We start from the raw sequence: 20,672 nt of genomic DNA on the forward strand, positions 1-20,672 counted from the left end.
AAATCTCAAACAGATAACAGCAGGTTCTGTCTGTATTGTTGTTATACTGTAGACGAAGGCAAATGCAGCGTGACATTGCTTCAGTCTGTAAACACCATCAGGACAAACTCCATGAGTCCTGCTGGAAAAACTCCTCGGATTCATACCTGCATTAGTCCACGAAAACAGCAAGATCAAAACAACCTTACAGGACCTAAACTATAATCTATCTCAGCCCTCAGTGCTTTATTTCATTTTTTACAGTCATATAGCAACACAATTCATGAAGCTACTTACAGCAGCAGTTCTGTGCAGAAACCTTGAACTGCTAATATAATCTATCAGCAGAACATTTTCTGACCGCACTTTCAGTATCTGGACTAACCACAACAAGTCATTTAAACTTCAAACACTTTAAAACTAAAGGATGTAGACTTCTATCTGCAGCAGAATGATGAATGTGGCCATTCGGAGAGATGTGCACATTCACCAGGAATAAACCCACGGGCACAAATGTGATCCTGAGGTTTTTCTGACAAACTATAGCCTTGAATCTTAAGAAAATGTGAGTGGTGCATGGAGCAAGGCCATCTGAGGTGTCATAAAGCACTGCGGTTTAGCGTCCACAGGAAATTAATTCCCGCGCTCAGTAGTTTGAACTTGACCCTCGCATTGAGCAGGAGAATAAACCCACGCTGCCGTCATGTCTGACTGTTTGCTTTATAGGTACTTAAGTCCGAGAAACGGTCATTAATATTCTCGGGGAGCGGGAAGAGGTCATCTCAGCACACTGTGGACTTCAGAAAGGTCAAGATGGAAAAGGTGATTCATTCCCATGGTGAACATTTTCCTCCCAATAAGATTCTTACTGTTTTAAGAAAGTGCTGAACTAGCCGATATGTAGATGAGTGTTTGACATGCACTACATTAGAGAAGATCATGTCCTGCAGTGGGTTATACAGTAATCCATCGAAAAGTGCCTTAAACAGTGTTTCGCTAATTCTTTCATAATTATGCATGCAGTTTCCATAAGCACATATTAATTGAAGGACTACATGGAATATATACCCAAAATTAATGTCACACCACAGGAAATGAACAAGTGAAGAGGATTAAGAACAACAGAACGATAAATAGATAGACAGATAGATAGAACGACAGACAGACAGATAGATAAAACGACAGATAGACAGATAGATAGAACGACAGACAGACAGATAGAACAACAAACAGACATAGACAGACAGATAGACAGAACGACAGACAGACAGATAGATAGAACGACAGATAGACAGAACGACAGACAGACAGATAGATAGAACGACAGACAGACAGATAGAACGACAGACAGACAGATAGAACGACATAGACAGAACGACAGACAGACAGATAGATAGAACGACAGATAGACAGAACGACAGACAGACAGATAGATAGAACGACAGACAGACAGATAGAACGACAGACATAGACAGACATAACGACAGACAGACAGACAGACAGAACGACAGACAGACAGAACGATAGAACGACAGACAGACAGAACGACAGACAGAACGATAGACAGAAAGAACGACAGACAGACAGAACGATAGACAGACAGAATGACAGACAGACAGAATGAGACAGACAGATAGAATGACAGACAGACAGATAGAACGACAGACAGACAGATAGAACGACAGACAGACAGACAGAACGACAGACAGACAGACATACAGACAGATAGATAGATAGATAGATAGATAGTCTCAGAGCTCCAGATGGGCTTCATTAGCGTCAGGCTGTGGTTTCTGTCTGATCTGGATTAATATGTCAGAGTAATTGGTTTATGTTAACAAACCTCCCAGTTTATAAAGGTGCTTTACGACCCAGTGGTCAATAGCACTCCATCCGCAGCCGCTAACAAGACGTAGCTTTAGCCACTTAACAAAGGTCAAGGATGGGAAGCGCTAGTCAACTGATCGATCCATTAACCCTCTGCTGTCCTCTATATGTTAGAGGATAATGAAGGCCTGCTTTACCCAAGAGAAACAAACATCACATGAAGGCCATGTGGAGCCATTTATCTGCCTGTGCTTCTGCTAAAAATACACTAGCACTTGTTATAACAAGAAAACTGTACGCATTATGTAAACCTCAGGGCTGCATGCTAACATTTGAACCCCAGTGAACTCTACTTGTGACTGAATCACCCGAGATGGATGCTAATTCCAGGTGTAAACAGGGTGTAAAGCAAGTCCCCGAGGGTAAATGTTGCTATAGTGGCTGTGATGGTGTTTCTGGTGTGTTAGTGTAGGCTTTGCCCTGCATCATTATTTTGGCTCTGGTATTTTGGATGAACAGTATTTTGTTAATGAGCAGCTGTGTTATAATAGTATCACTGAAATACTATTATAGTTTTTTATTATCATTACATTTTTTGTAGTTTTATTTTTAAACATTTTTGATTAATATAAAAAAATATATTTTTTGTAATACCTTTGTATTTTCTGTATTTATTTTAATTTTGTTTAAAGTTGTAGTCATTCTGTTGTGTTTTTGTCATTTTTATTATGATTTTTAAACTAAAGGAAAACGAGAAATGTTGTTTTTGCAGCTAAAAAATTAAATAGTTATTTATTTATTTATTTTAATATATATATATATATATATATAGGATGTATGTAATGGCCACATTGATTGCAATGCTTCACTTTGATCACAACCACTCAGAAATCAATACCTAGGCAGCAAACTAGTCACATTTGTTACAGGAACGATAGCACACATATAAAGGTTAAAGAAACTTACAGAGTAAATATTTAATGAGGGTTTGTGAACCAGCGTTCCAAGAATGCATTCACACTCCTGACCAGCCTGTCGTCTTAAGGTTGCTAGCATAAACTAGATGGGTCACGGAAAGGGAATTGAAGATGGGAGAATGTGTGTGTGTGAGAGAGAGAGAGACAGAGAGTGTGAAACGGTCAGAAAGTGCTAATTTTAGCACACGGTGATAAACCTTGCTACCCTGTGGGACAGGCTGATATCAAAGGGAATACATGCTGACTCGGTTGCCATGGTGAGCATAATTCACCTAATTGGAAAGCTGGGATATATAGGGGGGAAAATTAAATATAAAAAGGCCGCGTGTTTATAATGACTGTCAGGAATCACATGTGAAAGTCTTCCGAGAGCGTATTCGTGACTCTAGAGGAGGGTTTCAGATGGGCTAGACTGGATCAATGATCAAGCAAATGCAGATAATTACAGAAACAACCGTGTGTCAGAGGAATCTCTCGCGCTGCGTGTGTGAATGTTTGTCTTTGAAGCTGCTCTGAGCTCACTCTTGACTGTTTTCACCTCTAGAATCAGACAATGAAAACAGTTGGCAATCGAAATAATGAGTTTAGTTAACGGATTACTTGAAGTAGAACGATGAGAAACCTCATAAACAGGGGTGCACATGGTGCGCAGATGCGCATGCGCAACCAAAATAAAAAATAAGCTGGGTAAATAACGGTTCATTCACACAGGTCGTAGGCGCTGACGCTTGACGGACGCCGTGTCTGAAGCTTGGTGCCTTCTGCTGTGCCAGTACCTGGGAAAGGAGACCAGAGGCCGGTTTTTTTTTAAAGGATGTCAATGGAGGAGAGGCTTCGCTGAATAAACAGCTTTTCAGAGGAAACAGCTTATCATTTAATGAATTGACATTCATCAATCGGCTAATCTTCAACATGTTTTACACTAAGCAATACTTTTGTATTGGACTATTTTTAGAGTTTACACTGAAAAAAATGCCGTTCTATTAGAGAAGTCACTGACTTTTTGTGACAAGTGGGATTCAGCTTACGGCACTTCTCATTCATTCCTATGGTATCCGTAAACGGCGATTGAGTGTCGCACAACTCTGACTGAAATTCAATGACGTCAAGGTTGTAATGTGATGTCAAACAAACTATCGTGGGAGGGGCCTGTTATTGTGACGTCACACAGACAGGCATCTGAGATGGGCTCAATTTGAGAAAGGGATTAAGATTTGAGCAGATAAAAAAAAAACACTGAGTGGATTTTTATCATTTTAGGGTGGTTGTGTACACACACTGCCTACACACATTTCAGTTCAAACAACTTGTAAAAGTGCATGTAGCATCATATGACCCCTTTAAGTAGTTAAGAACTCGTATCTCTCAAAAATTAATCCATAACATCTGAAGAAAAATTTTGGATCTGATTTTGACACAAATTGCCCCTTTTGTCAGAATGACACTGAAACCCTTCTTCATTTGTTTTGGTCATGCAGTTATACTTCTCAGCTCTGGAAAGATGTTAGTTTGTTTATCTCGAATACTATCTTACAAGATTTTTCAATGAATCTCAAATCTGTTATTTTTGGATTTTTTTTAAGCGGATCCCAATGCCCGTTTTGTAATAAACTTAATTCTGTTCTTATGTAGATTCTATATTCACAAATGTACATTTTCAAATTGTAAACCTGTTTTTGTAGTGTTTTTACAAGAGATAAAAAATGATTTACTTTCAATTTCAGTTTCACTTAACAAGAAAGCACTCAGAACATGTACAATTTTCTACTATGCTTAATGTTTAATTTTTGTTATTCTATATAATGCCCTGTTTTTCTTTTTCTTTTATTAGTTATTATGTTTCTATTTTTAGCTATGGTACAGATTGTTTGTTTTCTTTCTTTCTCTCTATTGATGCTTTTTTTAATTATTGTGTTCAAATTTTGCTGTACTATAGTGTAAACAAAATGTTCAAATAAAGCATTATAAAAAAAATAAAAAAATAAAAACTCGTATCTTCCATTAGAAAGACAATCTCTGGCTGCAAGCAACGTCAGTGATGCCAGAGATTGTCTTACTATAGGGAGATGAGAGGGTCTGTATTACTTACTATTGGAGAAAGCGTGACGGTCAACTTGGATCACGTGTGCTTTAAAGGGGTCATATGATGCGATTTCAATTTTTCCTTTCTCTTTGGAGTGTTACAAGCTCTTGGTGCATAAAGAAGATCTGTAAAGTTGCAAAGACTAAAGTCTCAAATCCAAAGAGATATTCTTTATAAAGGTTAAGAGTCAACCACGCCTACCTAAAATGGCTCGTTCAAACACGCCCCCACATACCTACGTCACGATGTGGGAAGATTTGCATAACGCCGCCCAAATGTTCACGCAAAGAAAGAAGGCGTAACTTTTATTCTCGCTGTAGTATTGTTGCTGCCGCCAAAAATAATGTTCTTTTTAGCAACATCAGATGACCCCTTTAATAACCAATCACATTATAGCTTTGACGTCACTGAAATTCAGTCAGAGTTGTGCGACACTCAATCGCTGTTTATGGATACCATAGGAATGAATGAGAAGTGCCATAAGCTGAATCCCACCTGTCGCAAAAAGTCAGTGACTTCTTTTACAAAACGGCATTTTTTTCGGTGTAAACTCAAAAAATAGTTCAATCCAAAAGTATTGCTTAGTGTAAAACATGTTGGAGATTAGCTGATAGGCTGTCGATTCATTAAATGATAAGCTTTTTCCTCTGAAAAGCTGTTTATTCAGTGAAGCCTCTCCTCCATTGACATCCATTAAAAAACAGGGCCTCTGGTCTCCTTTCCCACGTACTGGCAAACCGGAAGCATTAGAATTAGCCGTTACGCTTTTTTGGCTAAAGGTTGCAGGCTTGCCTTCTAGTGGCTTTGGTACCACGGACCATTGGCTGAGCGTCTGATGCATATGGCACACAAAATAGGGGTTATGCACAACAAACTTCCATATCCTGTTAACCGGGTCTCGTTGCTTCCGGGTTCAAGCGTTTTGCATATGCTTCATTAAATATAAAGCAGTTGTACTCAAGATTCGGACTGATATCTAAACGTTTTTTTTTTATTTTATTCTTTTCACTAACATTTACATATAAAAATTTTATAAAATGTCAACCATAAAAACAGCTAGCTAGTTTAACTGATTATCTTAAAAGTCCATAGATATTGCTATTATTTATCGTGGCTGTTAGCACCATAGATATGTATTCGTAGATGCTTCATTAGCGACTGTTTCTATGGGCCACTATACGTAAGCCGTCAGCCATATTGGAAGGGTCAACTTGACGTCATTCACCATAACAGTAACATAAGTTACCAATGTTTCAAAACTTATAATATTGAGTTAATACATTTAAAAACACAGACCAACACATTCTCACCTGTGAAAGGTTATGCCGTTTCTTCGGGGAATTTAAATTCTGGCGGTTTTTACAACCATTGGCTGTGCAGGATTGTGGCATCTTCGAATATTCATTGATTATTATGGTGAATGACCTCAAGTTGACCGTTAAAGAAGGTGGACGCGTCTACGTGCTTGGCACCATAGATATATATACGTAGATGCCTCATTAGCGACTGTTTCTATGGGCCGCTATACGTAAGCCGTCTGCCATATTGTAACGATCAACTTGACGTCATTCACCATAATTTTTATTTCAGATCAATGCTGATCTTTGGATCTTTTTTATTGGATCTTTCTTACTGTTCAAAAAAAATGTTTGACTGGTAGTGTGTGTATGTATGTGTCACACTCAGGGGCGTCATGCACTCATGATTTTTTTCATCTGAACGTCTCTGATTGGCCATTGCATTCCTAAGCTCAACAGAGTCGTGTGTGATTGGTTATAATGCAGCGCTGTACAAACGCGTCTGTCTCTGGCTCAGCGCCAGCCAAAGTGCGAACGCAGATTTGAATAGCAGCTGATGCTGTGCCGCACTAAACGATCTAATCACACCGGTGTGATTGTATCAAATATAAAAAATATTATTCGGCTATTTTTTGTCTTTTGGAAGCTGCATTTAAAATCCATTTGGCTCAGAAATCTGAGGGGGCACGAAAACGGGGGAAAAGCCGACGAGGAAGAAGTTGGGGTGATGTGATCTTTATATAGCCGGAGCAAAATACTTAATCGCTCCGTCTATAGCGCATTGTGATTGGATGTTTACGCTGTCAATATAGGAGACAAACCAATGGGCCACTGGCTGCTCGCTGTCCCTGCGTGATGGTTTTCGGCAAAAAAACATTCTGTCGGCCCCATAAAATGCCCGGTCTGCCCGATTACCAATCCAGCCCTGAGCAATACAGGAGACAATCCAATGGGCCACTGGCTGCTCGCTGTCCCTGCGTGATGGTCCTTGGCAAAAAAAAAAAAAACTTCTGTTGGCCCCTTAAGTGCGTCGGCCCACCGGGAAAACGCCCGGTATGCCCGATTACCAATCCAGCCCTGGTTAGCACGTTCTCGCACAAGCGGAAGCGATGAGTCCTGTTTTCCGGGTTTGGTCAGCTGACGTTCGACATATAACCTACTGGAAACACTTCGAGAGTTTCGAAGTCGTCATCGGATTGGTTGAATTTTACAGGATTTCTGGGAGACGTTCTTTTAGTGCTAAAGATTAGTTGTGCATTATAAATTCGCAGAAATATTCTGAAGGTACAATTTAGAAATAAAAAATATGTAATAATACGACAAGTAATATACAATTAGATAAAACACAATTTTATTGAATTTAGCCTTGAATTTATTTTTTTTACTTATTTTCTGTATTTCTTTTTAACTTTATTCTTTTAAACTTAATTTAACTTTATATTTATTTATTCATTTATTTATGCATTAATTTATTTGTATATATTTATTTATTCCACATATATTGATTTCCAGTCATGCATTCAGACACTAATGAAATCCAAATCACAATCGAATAATGTAAAGATGCATTTAAACGGTGATCTGTTGGTCGATATTATTGAGAAATGTTCTGACTAGTGGTCGAGTGAGGGTTTTTATTGGCCGATATCAATATTTTTACACAATATAATCAAACTTCACTGAAAATCTGTAGATTTCGTAACTGATACTATAGGTGGATTGACAACTTTTGTCAGTCAGGCCAAACGGGTATCTCAAAATGGCCAAATATCGTCCAATTAACCATCCATGTCACTAATTCTGGAAACACGAAACCAACGCGTTTCAAAACACTGAATCACCAAATTGGGTGTTTCACCAGTACAGTGTAACAGGACTGTGTTTTTCCTTCAAAAAAAAAAAAAAAAAAGGGAATAAAATATTAATTTTATAAAAATATATTTCATGAAGTATTACCATATAAACAAGTAATAAAAGTTCAATCTTATTAGTTTTGTTTTATTTATTTATTGGTAAGTTTTAGGTTATAAATACAATATATAAAAACTAATTTTACTAAAAAAGTAAATACCATTGCACATAAATATGGTTGTCAATCAATACTGTACTGTTATCACTATACCCTGGTACTGTCACAGTACCTTGTTTGAAAGGCTTCACGTGTTTATGGATATTTACTGTCAGTAATTCTAAAAAAAGCCTTCATAAGCTCTAATTAGTAGCTGCTCGTAAAGCATAATTTCCTCTCTTTCTCCCAGGATGCAGTTTAGGCATGAAGTGTGTTTATTAATGTTTGTCCCCTGAGCTCATCATGGAGCCCTGACTTCAGGAAGCTTGTTTTCGGAGGCTCTAATTAAGATAAAGGATAGTTTACCGTCGCTCATTGAGGATAATGTGGCTTCAGTACAGGCGATCAATGTATTCATTCAACACCAATCTGAGACCATGATCCACGAGCTTTTCATATGGATGCTGAAAAAGAGCAAATCAGCACATTTGAAACAACACGATGATCAGGGTGAAGAAACGGTATGAGAGTGGCTCATGATCAAATAGCATATACAAACTATCAACATGTTTCATTGTTAAAGGGACAGTCCACCCCAAAATGAATGCCGTTCCAAATCTGTGATGTTTGTGTTCCACAAAATAAAATATTTTGAGGAGCATACAGCATTGGACCCCATTGACTTTCATTGAATGGGGGGAAACAATACAGAGACATTTTCAAATATCTCCTAGAGCCAGTTTTTCAAAAAGATTAATGTGGATCAAAATGATCTGGAATTAGAAATCTCATGTTTTGCCAAGATCATCCATCTTACTTTGTATACGATAAGATTACTTTTGAACAATGGCCCCTACTGTGTAGTAAATGAGTGAATTACATTTTTTTTTTTAGGAAGACTATCCTTTTAGGGCACATAGTGACACATTTAAATAGCCAAAGGAATAGCAGTATTTGCCTGTAGAGGGCGCAATTTCACAAGAAATCATATTTACTGCGATCAATGCAATGTTATTTTAGTATCATTAAGATTATAGTTTTCATTAATAGTTTGAATCAGCTTATTTTTCTATTTTCATTTAAATGTTTTGTTAAAGTTGAAGTCAATTTGATGTGTTGTTGTCATTTTTATTAGTTCCTTTATTATGTCTATATAGTGTTTATACATTTTTATTCCAGTTTTAGTTATTTTAGTCCAAGTTAAACTAAATGTAAACGAGAAATGGTGCCTTTGCAACAACCTGACATTTTTATATTTAATATTTTTATTTAAAACATAAGTATAATTATAACTGTAGTTACTGTGAAAATTCACAATTTTAATTTGACCAGAATGGTTTCAGAGCTGAAGATTTCATGCTGAATTACCTGAATCGCAGCCTAAGACTATGACTATATAGCTATTTGAATATTAATTATCATTAATGAACAGCTCATGCGGCTTGCGTGACATCAGCTGAAAAAGACTGTGAGGTGAAACAAGTTGATGATTTGATTAAGATTTTATGTTTACACTTAATAATCGCTGTCCATTTTTAAATATCTATGCATCTATGACTTCAGTGAAATCAGTGCAAAAGCAGGTGATTGTCTCTCTGTCCTGCAGATGGCGCTATAGACCCCTAAATAAACTTCTGTCTACGTGAACTCTCATTTTGAGAAAACCATATGAACAACAACAAAAATAATCTTATCAGAAGAATTGTCTCTCATCATTACCCTTCATCATAATACCCCTTTCAGACACTATAGTCCAAAATATTAAACATAATCCTATTCAATCATCAGAATAGTATTTTTCTCAATTAAAACACAATGTTCTGATGCCAACAGTAAGCTACGCTCCAAAAAGCCACTTAAGGGTGCTAGTAGTATTTTTGACCACAACTCTATTTTTATGGATGACAAATGTCAAAAAGACACACATGAGAAATACAAAAAAATAAATAAAAAGATGTGAGACTGTTGTATTTGGTTTAAATTCCTTAAAGGTGCATTCAATACAGTGTTTTTCAGTTTGTCTACATTTGCAAGCATATGTACAGGATTTATATACAGTCCTCATAGAAAATAAAACTAATACAAAATAATGAGCTTTTGTACAGAAGCAAAAGAAACTATATACATATCTTGTAAATGACAAGGCATATAGTGCACTGCAACACGTTTCTCTCCCGTCATACATTATGCGCTGAAATAACATCCATCTGCTTTCCATACAGGAAAAACGAGCCACGTTTGAGCCGAATGTCAACACACGCTATGAAGACATCGCTTTAACAACAACGGACAAGTAAGAAGACTGCATGGTTTTCAGTATTTCTTTGTTTGCTCTAAGACCTTCTGCTAAAGTGAAATGTGAATTGTAAACTAAAGACGGTTATAAAGTGAATCTCATCAAACCTGCCAAGATCACAAAACATGTCATCCCAAAACCAAAAGATTATATTTATAATTATATTTTGCATTATGCAAAAAGTAAACCGATTTGTCAAAAAGAAAAGAAAAAAAGACCACAATACTACGATAATGACAATTTGGCGGGGAGGGGGGGTGATTAATTTATTATTTTATTTTTTTAATCATTTATAAAGACTCCAATTTCAATTTCTAGCTGATTAATATGTTACATTTTGAAATATTATATTAAAAATTTTATTATTTTTTTAATATTTAAATTATTTTTTTTTATATTAAATTCAGAAGTATCTGTGACTAAGTTCTCTGTAATACGTTTTTTTTTTTTCACTTTACAGTAATGGATTGTCATGAAATGATAATATTATCCATTACATTTTTCTTCAGATATGAAATATGACATTTTCACCTCAAAATCTAAAGAAAAACTAAGAAATTATATTTTGCATGAAGAAACTCCATGCACAAACATGCACATGGTGCTCATATACAATCATGCAAAACCAGACACGCTTACATACAGGTCTCTCTCACACACCCCATCTCACGCATCTGCACAAGCTGTAAATATATCTTTCTCTGTACTTATAATTCTATAAATATTTAAGGATAACGTGCTCAAAAAAATAAATAACCACAGTTTAGGTTTTTCTATTGCAAGATAGTGATTCATTTTTCTTTTAAAACTCTGTATGTGCAAGTTGAATCTTCTTGCTCAAAAAAACAACAAAACTAAGTAAGATACATTCAATACTGGAAACTTCATCCCCTGATGGGAGTTAAAAACGCTCTCTGAGAGTCCCACATTCCCCAGTCTTTGCTTCGAGGTCAGCAAACGCATCCCAAAATATCCAAACACAACCACGACTGCACCAAGTATTCAAATGAAAAGTCTCGTGTGTGTTGTGATTCATGCCAACAGTGACCCGAGGCAGGTGCAGCTATTGCAACGTTGCTTGATTTGTCAGAAACTTGGTTTTCTCCTTCAAGTTTGGTTTTACTACAATAAACATTCCAGAAAATAAAATATATATATATATATCAGCTTATCTTAAGATTTTAATACTCTATGCAGGTTAAAGCCAGTACAAATGTGCCTCAACAAAACGTTTGGCCTAACTGGCCTGGTAAACTCTCCAGCCGTTTTCACCTCAAAATCTAAAGAAAAACTAAGAAATTATATTTTGCATGAAGAAAATTCACAATTTTCAGCATTATTTGCATGACAATTAAACATTTCTTCACAACTGCAATGCACACACAAAAAAAAGAGATTTTTAAAATAAATACAAATATACAAAATAACTTAAAAAGAGTCTTAACGTACATTAACATTTAAAAAAATTATTTTTATGCAAAATATAAAAACAAAATTTTCTCTCTCCCTCTCCAATTTTAGGGTGAAATGTGACCTGGACATGTTCTTGTGAGATTCATCCTATAAAAGAGTGAGAGGTGCTGTAAATATATCTTTCTCTGTACTTATAATTCTATAAATATTTAAGGATAACGTGCTCAAAAAAATAAATAACCACAGTTTAGGTTTTTCTATTGCAAGATAGTGATTCATTTTTCTTTTAAAACTCTGTATGTGCAAGTTGAATCTTCTTGCTCAAAAAAACAACAAAACTAAGTAAGATACATTCAATACTGGAAACTTCATCCCCTGATGGGAGTTAAAAACGCTCTCTGAGAGTCCCACATTCCCCAGTCTTTGCTTCGAGGTCAGCAAACGCATCCCAAAATATCCAAACACAACCACGACTGCACCAAGTATTCAAATGAAAAGTCTCGTGTGTGTTGTGATTCATGCCAACAGTGACCCGAGGCAGGTGCAGCTATTGCAACGTTGCTTGATTTGTCAGAAACTTGGTTTTCTCCTTCAAGTTTGGTTTTACTACAATAAACATTCCAGAAAATAAAATATATATATATATATCAGCTTATCTTAAGATTTTAATACTCTATGCAGGTTAAAGCCAGTACAAATGTGCCTCAACAAAACGTTTGGCCTAACTGGCCTGGTAAACTCTCCAGCCGGCAAGACTGGAAGTAGAATTGCGTCCAGCTTACAGTCACGTCTGGTCAGAAATACAAGTCACCAGACCTCAAAACATGTCTCGAAAATCCACGTAAGATCGGATAGAGTGAAAAACAAATCTCAATCAATCAATCACAGTTCGGCACAATCATCCTCAGTGTCAGGAAACCATCGAGTGCAGCTGAGGCCTGAAAAAAAGGCCCACGTTTGAGCCAAGATGGCGGAGATGAGTCCGTTCAGGCAGACAAGGTCACATCTCGCCACCAAAAACACGCAGCAACCAGGTGCTAATGTAAACAGACCACTAGTGCGAGTGTCAAGCACCCAATCCTTCTTGTTCAGAGGGAGGAAAAACTCGAAAGTTCTGCCAAAAAGTGCCGGGAGTTCGAGGCGTCCACCTCTGAAGTCACGAATGCAATTACACAGCTGAAGAAAATCATTGCAACTTGGAAGTCTGTCAGTGTAAGAAAGGTTTGGTATATGCGTGAACTGATGCAGCATTGAGATTATTACTGGTTCTCAGCATTGGTTTCACCCTCGCGTGGGTCGTCTTAGGAAACACGCGAACGAAGAGAAATCTGGAAAACTATGAGGGAGACTCACTTCTCAGCAGCTTCACAGGAAACATATTAAAGCACTTCAGGCACTGACGCGCTAATGACCAAAGTCATGCTCATCTGGGTGAATCTCATGAAAACGTCAGTCATTTATTACCTTCAAAGACTTAAGGAATTATGCTTTGCATTTTTTGGGCATTATTTTCATGACAATTAAACATTTCTCCACAACTATAATGCGAAAAAGATTATTAAAATGTATACACATCTAACTAATAATATATTTGATATAATTTGTAAAGACTAAATGGTAGAGATTATTTTGTAGACTGCAGATTCGATTTGTAGCTGATTATATATATATATATATATATATATTTAAAAGTTTTATTTAAAAAGTGATTTTTAATTAAATATTTAAATTAAAAAAAATGTTTATATTCAAACAAGACTAAGATTTTTTTTTTCCACTTACAGCAATAGATTGTCATGAAAATAATGTCACAATACAAAAATGTTTACATTTTTAAAAAACATCCTTAATTTTCTGCAAATTAAAATAGAATTTCTGGTATTTTTTTTATTCTTGTCATTTTTCACCTGCATTTTTAAAGACATAAGAAACTATATTTTTCGTGAAGAAAAAGAAGGAACCATTTCTTTTTTGGGCATTTAATGACAACAATTGTCATTATTTTCATGACAATTAAACATTTATTCACAACTGTAATGCAATAAAAGAAATATCTACATAATATATTTTATACAGTTTGTAAAGTACAATGTGAATGTATTGTATAATGGTAGTATTTGTTATACTGCTTTTAATTTATGCTAATTTAAATGAAAAATTCCTAGATCTTGTGACCAATTAATTTCCTATTGTTTATGATTATAGACTTTCAATTTCTAGCTGATTAAATATCTTTACATTTTTTTAAATTGAAATGTTTTATTAAAAAAAAAAAGCATTTTTGAAATAAAATATTTAAATAAATAAAAACTCACTTCAGAAATTTGTATCTAATATGAATAAGATTTTTTTTTTCATTGTCAGCAATGGATTGTCATGAAAATAATTAAGTTCCAAAAATATCCATCATTTTCTGCAAATGCAAATAGAATTTCCTGTATGTTCTGTGAGATGTGAAATATGACATTTATTTGTGAGATTCACCCTTTCACCTGCATAACACGACTACAATAAAGCCATCATAATGAAACAGCTGTTATTATTGCACTGGGCAACTTTTGGTAATCAATGTCCTCGGTTAAAAAAAATAGGCAAAGATAAAGTTTTGAGCCATTGACGTATATTAAAGATTCTTTACATTAGAGTTGTTTAGGATGAGCTTCGAATGGAAGTGTGCAAGGGAAGTGCATGTGGTTGAGAGCGAGAGAGCTCTCCCCTGAAGAGTTAAATACATTAAGATTTAGTGTAAAAACTGCTGTAATGTATTTGAGTCATTTGCTAGTCTTTTGAGTGATTAACAGATTAAATTTGGATCTTTGTCCTCACACAAAAGCCCCTATAAAAATGTATGAAAATTCCTGTAACTCAGACAGTAGAGCACAGCACTAGCAACACCAATGTTTTGGGTTCGATTCCCAGGAAATGCATGAACTGATGTGTACCTTCAATGCAGTGCAAGTCACTTTGAACGATTCCTTGAACATATCCTACATTTACATGTATGCCATGACAATGAAAATCATAATTTGGGGTGAACAGGTCCTTGAACTTAGCTTACATTGTATGCATTTGTCAGACACATTTATCCGATGTGACTTAAATTGCATTCAAGTTGGTTAATTTGATCAGTTAATGCATTCCCTGGGAATCAAACCCACAACCTTGGCATTACTATTAGCACCACACTCTACTGTTTGAGCTACAGGAATGCTTTCCTATATTTTCATAGCTTAAACAGTGGAGCATGGCACTAGCAACGCCAAGGTTCGATTCCCGGGGAATGCATAAATGAATCAAATGTGTAACTTGAATGCAATGCGAGTCGCTTTGGATGCATTGAAAAAGAATGCAATGCATCTCTCACCGTAGGGTCGCCCTCGTAGATGACCTGCCCCATGAAGTCAGTGTAAAACACAGCCTCTGCGATGATGGAGAACCACGTGACCAGGTGACACACGCACAGTCTGAACAGCTCTTTGGGCATCTTCAGCATGGACATCCAGAGCAGTCGGACGGTGGTCTCGGCCTCGCCCTCCTCGCTCTCCGTGTCCCCGCTGGAGTTGGTGTTCCCGCTCTGGTGCCTCGCTCTCTGTCCGTTCCTCTGCTTCTGCCGCTTCTCTATCTCGTATATGTCGTTCATGCTGCGTGACGGTTTGATGAGGAACGCGGCGTTGGCGCGCCGGTAGCGGTAGCGGTGGGATCCGACCCGGCCGTAGTAGGAAAACGTGCAGGATGACTGTCGGTAGAAGGTGTGGCGTCTGCGGCGCATGGATGCGGTGGTGCTGGAGGGTTTGATACCGGGCGGCCCGTGGCCATTCAGGTCCGTCGTATGTCCGTTGGCCTCTTTGGATTGGTTGAGCTGACTGTCGAGCAGAGCTTCTTCTCCGTCACATTCGGCCTGCTGTAGAAACGCAGATAGTCGGCTGAATTTTCCACGCAGGAACTCCTGACTCTCCACACTGCTGCGGCGCCGCGGCAGTGACCCGTGATAGGAAGAAATGCGATCTTGGAAGATAGACGGCTCGATTTCACGCAGAAACAGCATGTCGTGGTGGTCCAGCGTAGTGTCGGCCATCGCCAAAACGGAGTCGCTTTTACTTCGAACGATGTCCACGTCTAAGAAATCCATGTCCAGCTCTCGCTCCGATTGCCGGTCTGCGTAGAGGTCGTAATGCTCGTAGGACTCGTCTTCGTGGATCATTTCGAGCTGGGGTTGGTGTGGGGTGATTTTAACACTGGATTCGGTTTCTGCCCCTTCATCCAGACGGTCCTGTTGAGGGCTGAACTGTTGCTCTTCAATACTGAAGAGGTGCAGAGCCACGGAAACCGTGAACAGTACCGCGGCAAATAAGAACAGAATTTGCTCTTGAGACTTGAAGGTTCGACCCAAGAAGGTGTGCGTCCAGTCAAGACCACCAAGGGCATAACCGACCGCCCCTCCGAGCCCTTAAAACACAACATGCACAGTTTAGCACTGATTCTATACAGACACGTACACAATAACAAAGCTTTTGGGAATGACAAGCGATTTTAAAGGCACAATGCGAAAAAAAAAAATGTCTTCGTATTTTATTTTTTTTCTATGAATCCATTTTTTTCCCCAAAATGAAATAAAAAAATATATTTTTTTTCAAAATTGTATATATCAACATTTAAAAATTTAAGATACATTTATTTGAGATGGAAAATTACTTAAAACTTAAGTCATTGATAAATACTTTATTTTATTTGGAAAATTAGTTTATGCTTAAAAAAAAAAAAAAAATGTTTCAAGCATAAACATACAGGGAAAAAAAGGAAAACGTAATTTTGCTTCTCAAGTAAATGTTTATTGATTTAAGAATATTTAGATATTTGTACTAAAAATTACAATGCAAAAAAAATAATTTCTTTATCAGTATTTTTGTCGTTTTCCATTACATATATCTAAACATTCTTAAATCAAGGTACACTTACTTCAGAAGGAAAATTACTTAAGATATTAAGTTTTGTTTTTGAAAAATTTATCAAAATTGCATTGGTTTATGCGTAAAACAAGAACAAACATCTATATATAAAAAAAAAAAAAAAACATCTAAAAACTTGTTTTCTTCCGTTTTTTTCTGACCATATTTGCAGATGTTATTATTGTTTTAAGCATAAACTCACTTAATTTAAGTATATTTAGTTCTCAAGTAAATGTGTTGTTTTAAGAATTTTTAGATAATTGTAGTTCAAAATAGACTGCAAAAGTTTATTTCCTATCTAGCATTTTTGTCTCGTTTAGCACTGATTCTATATGGACATGTACACGATCTAGTATTTTTGTCTTGTTTTAAAAAGTACAAATATCTAAACATTTCTAAATCAAGATACATTTACTTTTAGAAATAAAAGACTTAGGATATTAATCTATCAAAAATATGAGTTTATGCTTAAGAAAAAAAAATCTGGCAATGGGCTTAGAAAAATAATATTTAGTAAAACGTTCAGAAAAAGTAATTTGGAATCTCAAGTAAATATATCTCGATTAAAAAAAAAAAATTTTTTTTTTGGCATGAAAACAGTCATAGACTACAGTTGTCACTCACATAAATATCTGCAGAATGAGATCAAACACACAAAATAAGAGTGCCAGCCACATTTATCAGCAGTGTAAAAGTGGCCAATCAGTCATTCAAGTTTTTGAAGTTGTGATCTATGACTGAAATCAGGCAGACTTTGGCAGTGCTGTACCTGCAGAGAAGGCGTGGATGTTGAGGGCCATGTCCTGTTCCTCAGTGTCGGCCACGTCCAGCAGATATGCTCGTATGGGACCCTCTGTCGCATCCGCAGAGAAATCCAGCACCACCACCCCCAAAACCGTCATCACGATTCCTATGGGCTGGTTATTTGGCACGTCTCCTAAAGCAAGACCTGAGACGGACAGACACAAACAGATTACGTCAGACAAAAATCAACAGAATTGTTCAGAATCAGTGTTGATATTTTTAACTAAAATGATTAAAAACCATTTTCGGAACATCGAAATAAAGCTGCAATAATATATAAATGTAAATAAATAAAACTTAAACACACACACACACACACACACACACACACACACACACACACACACACACTTAAGCAAAAACAAAAAATTAAAGCTGTGCAGAAGTATTAAAAAACTAATAAAGATGTTGAAAATGCATAGCAAAATTACAAAAACTTAAAAATATCAATAAATACTACAATATTGTAGTATACTAAATTACACTACAATAACACTGTTTGGAATGGACTTAAATGTTAAAAGCAGTATGTTCAGAATTGGCAACATATTTAAATATGCTGTGCTAAATATCAGTAGCCATATTTAATTCAGATTGAAAACCCATCTGTTTAGCTGTGCATTTACTGAATGAGCACTGTGCCACGTCTGAACTGACGGCACTCTATTTTATGTATCATCATCTTTTATTCATAACTCTTTTAATTTCATTTTAAATCAATTTTTGAATCATTTTAAATTTGTAATTCATTGTTTTTATTGTTGTGACTACTTTTATGATTATTTTAATTCCTTTTACCATGGTGTATGAAATGTGCTATGTAAATAAACTTGCCTTGCCTAAATCATATTTAAGTCACATGGTGTCTGTTTTATTCAATGCTAGTTTTACATTCTTTAATAGAATTATTTGGCTAAAAAGGAAACAAACAAACAAACAAGCAATACTAGAGGCATATTTGTGAAAGTTAACATGTATACTATTAAAAAAAAACAAAAAAAACATTTCAAACAATTGTATTTTCTCCGTTGAAGTGTTTTGGATTAAAAAATATAAATGTGACCCTGGACCACAAAACCAGTCATAGGGGTCAATTTTTCAAAATATAATAATACTTGACCGAGACACAACTATTTGAAAATCTGGAATCTGAGGGTGCAAAAAAATCTAAATATTGAGAAAATCGCCTTTAAAGTTGTCCAAATGAAGTTCTTAGCAATGCATATTACTAATCAAAAATTAAGTTTTAATATATTTACAGTATGAAATGTACAAAATATCTTAATGGAACATGATCTTTACTTAATATCCTAATGATTTTTGGCATAAAAGAAAAATCTATAATTTTGACCCATACAATGTATTTTTGGCTATTGCTACAAATATACCCCAGCGACTTAACACTGCTTTTGTGCTCCAGGGTCACATATATATGTATAATGTGTCTGAGACAAGTAAAATATATTAATGAACATATGAAAGGTTTACAGATTATTTTGAAACCAATGCAATAGGTTTTTAAAGTACTCATTCTAATGAAATGTTACTTTTATAGTCCCTTGTCAATACATACAGACATGTATTGATTGTTCAGGCTTATTTTAGTGCTTTTCCAGTAGAGCATGTGACTGGTCAACATGTGTTTTATGTGTGTAACTATTGGTGTTTGTTTGCTACTGCTCACAATGATCTGAATAAACCTCTAACATAAAATATCAAACTTCAGTGTTTCCACATTGAATGAAGGATTTCATTCATAACCGATTCCTCATTCAGGAGAGACTGCTGTTTGTTCTGATTGATTTTTACCTGGTGGTTTAGGAAAAAAAAGTCCCATAGACTTACATTGAAGAAGGGACCTGATAGACATTTGGGTGAACTTTTGATTTAGTCTAGTATAGATGAACCACCTAGCAACCACCCAGAACACCCTAGCAACGACTAGTAATACACCTAAAAAAAAAAAAAAACTCTTAGAAAACCATAAACTGCTTAGCAACACCTTGGCAACATACACAACATAAAATAGAAAATAAATAAATAAAATGAAATGAAATAAAACAACATTCTAGCATCATGAAGCTAATGAGAAGAAAGTAAGTAGCGAGTATAAAAATAAAAGTAGTGAAAAAAAACAAAATAAAATAAATTAAAACCTTAAAAAAAAAAATAATATAATAAAAAATATATTATAAATAAAAAATAAAATAAAAAGAAACTCTTAGAACAGCATATAAACAACTAAAATAAGATTTACAAATATATATAAAATGCATCTAAAATCTTTCTTAAATGTTATTAAAATAAAAATATATATTTAAAAAAACAATAAAACACAACATGTAAAATATATAAACATATAAAAACTCTTAGAACACCATAGAAACCACTTAGCAACATCCTGACAACATCCACAACATACCAGCTTCACGGTAATGCACCACCAAAATAAAAAAAAGAAAAGAAAATCATATTAAAAAAAACCATATAATCTTATATAATACAAATAAGTCTTTCTAATAGTTTTAAATGCAAATGTATTGCAGTATTTTAAACACTGTTCTAATATTTAGTGTATTAAGCTGTAAAAACAGGCACAGAGGGCAGAAGCTCGTTGTAGACTCATAACTCTGTGTCGTGTCAGCGGGAGGCTGAGTATTGCGCTTTCTTCCTGACAATGGAGTCGGTGCGCAGCAAGCTAGCCGTGGAGACAGGAAGTTGTTCCAGATAGGCAATGAAAGGTAAAAAGGGGCACAACAGGAAACAGTTCCCTGTGAACTGGTTCCTAGTCCTTTCCCATGTCATAGAGACTGACGGACTTCATGCTCACACACACGTCTTTCTGCTCAAATACTGACAGATAGTCAGGAGAATACTGTACAAAACAAGGTATTACCATGGTACATGTCTAAAACACCTTAGTAGAAAAGAGTACATCTGGGAAGGACAAAAAACATGTTAAGTTTCTGGTCTTATTAATGCTGTTTTTTGAGACTGTGTTCAGGCAGGTGGAAATGTGGAAGATGACAGGTGTTGAATGA

General features: G+C 35.8%; 1 protein-coding gene across 1 annotated transcript in view; it reads right to left on the bottom strand.

Moving 5' to 3' along the window:
* Nucleotides 1-8,564: 8,564 nt before the first annotated feature.
* LOC107694743 (solute carrier family 45 member 4-like) overlaps nt 8,565-20,672 on the bottom strand; it is a 28,785-nt gene continuing 16,677 nt past the window's right edge. The window contains exons 3-5 of the mRNA XM_016494422.1: nt 17,597-17,776; nt 15,246-16,327; nt 8,565-8,636 (exon numbers count right to left, since the gene is read on the bottom strand). Coding sequence (XP_016349908.1) covers nt 8,565-8,636; nt 15,246-16,327; nt 17,597-17,776 — 1,334 coding nt within the window. The remainder of the gene's footprint in view (nt 8,637-15,245; nt 16,328-17,596; nt 17,777-20,672) is intronic.

This window comes from Sinocyclocheilus anshuiensis, unplaced genomic scaffold, assembly GCF_001515605.1.
Source record: "Sinocyclocheilus anshuiensis isolate Anshui unplaced genomic scaffold, SAMN03320099.WGS_v1.1 scaffold1497, whole genome shotgun sequence".
NCBI classification, from domain to species: Eukaryota; Metazoa; Chordata; class Actinopteri; order Cypriniformes; family Cyprinidae; genus Sinocyclocheilus; species Sinocyclocheilus anshuiensis.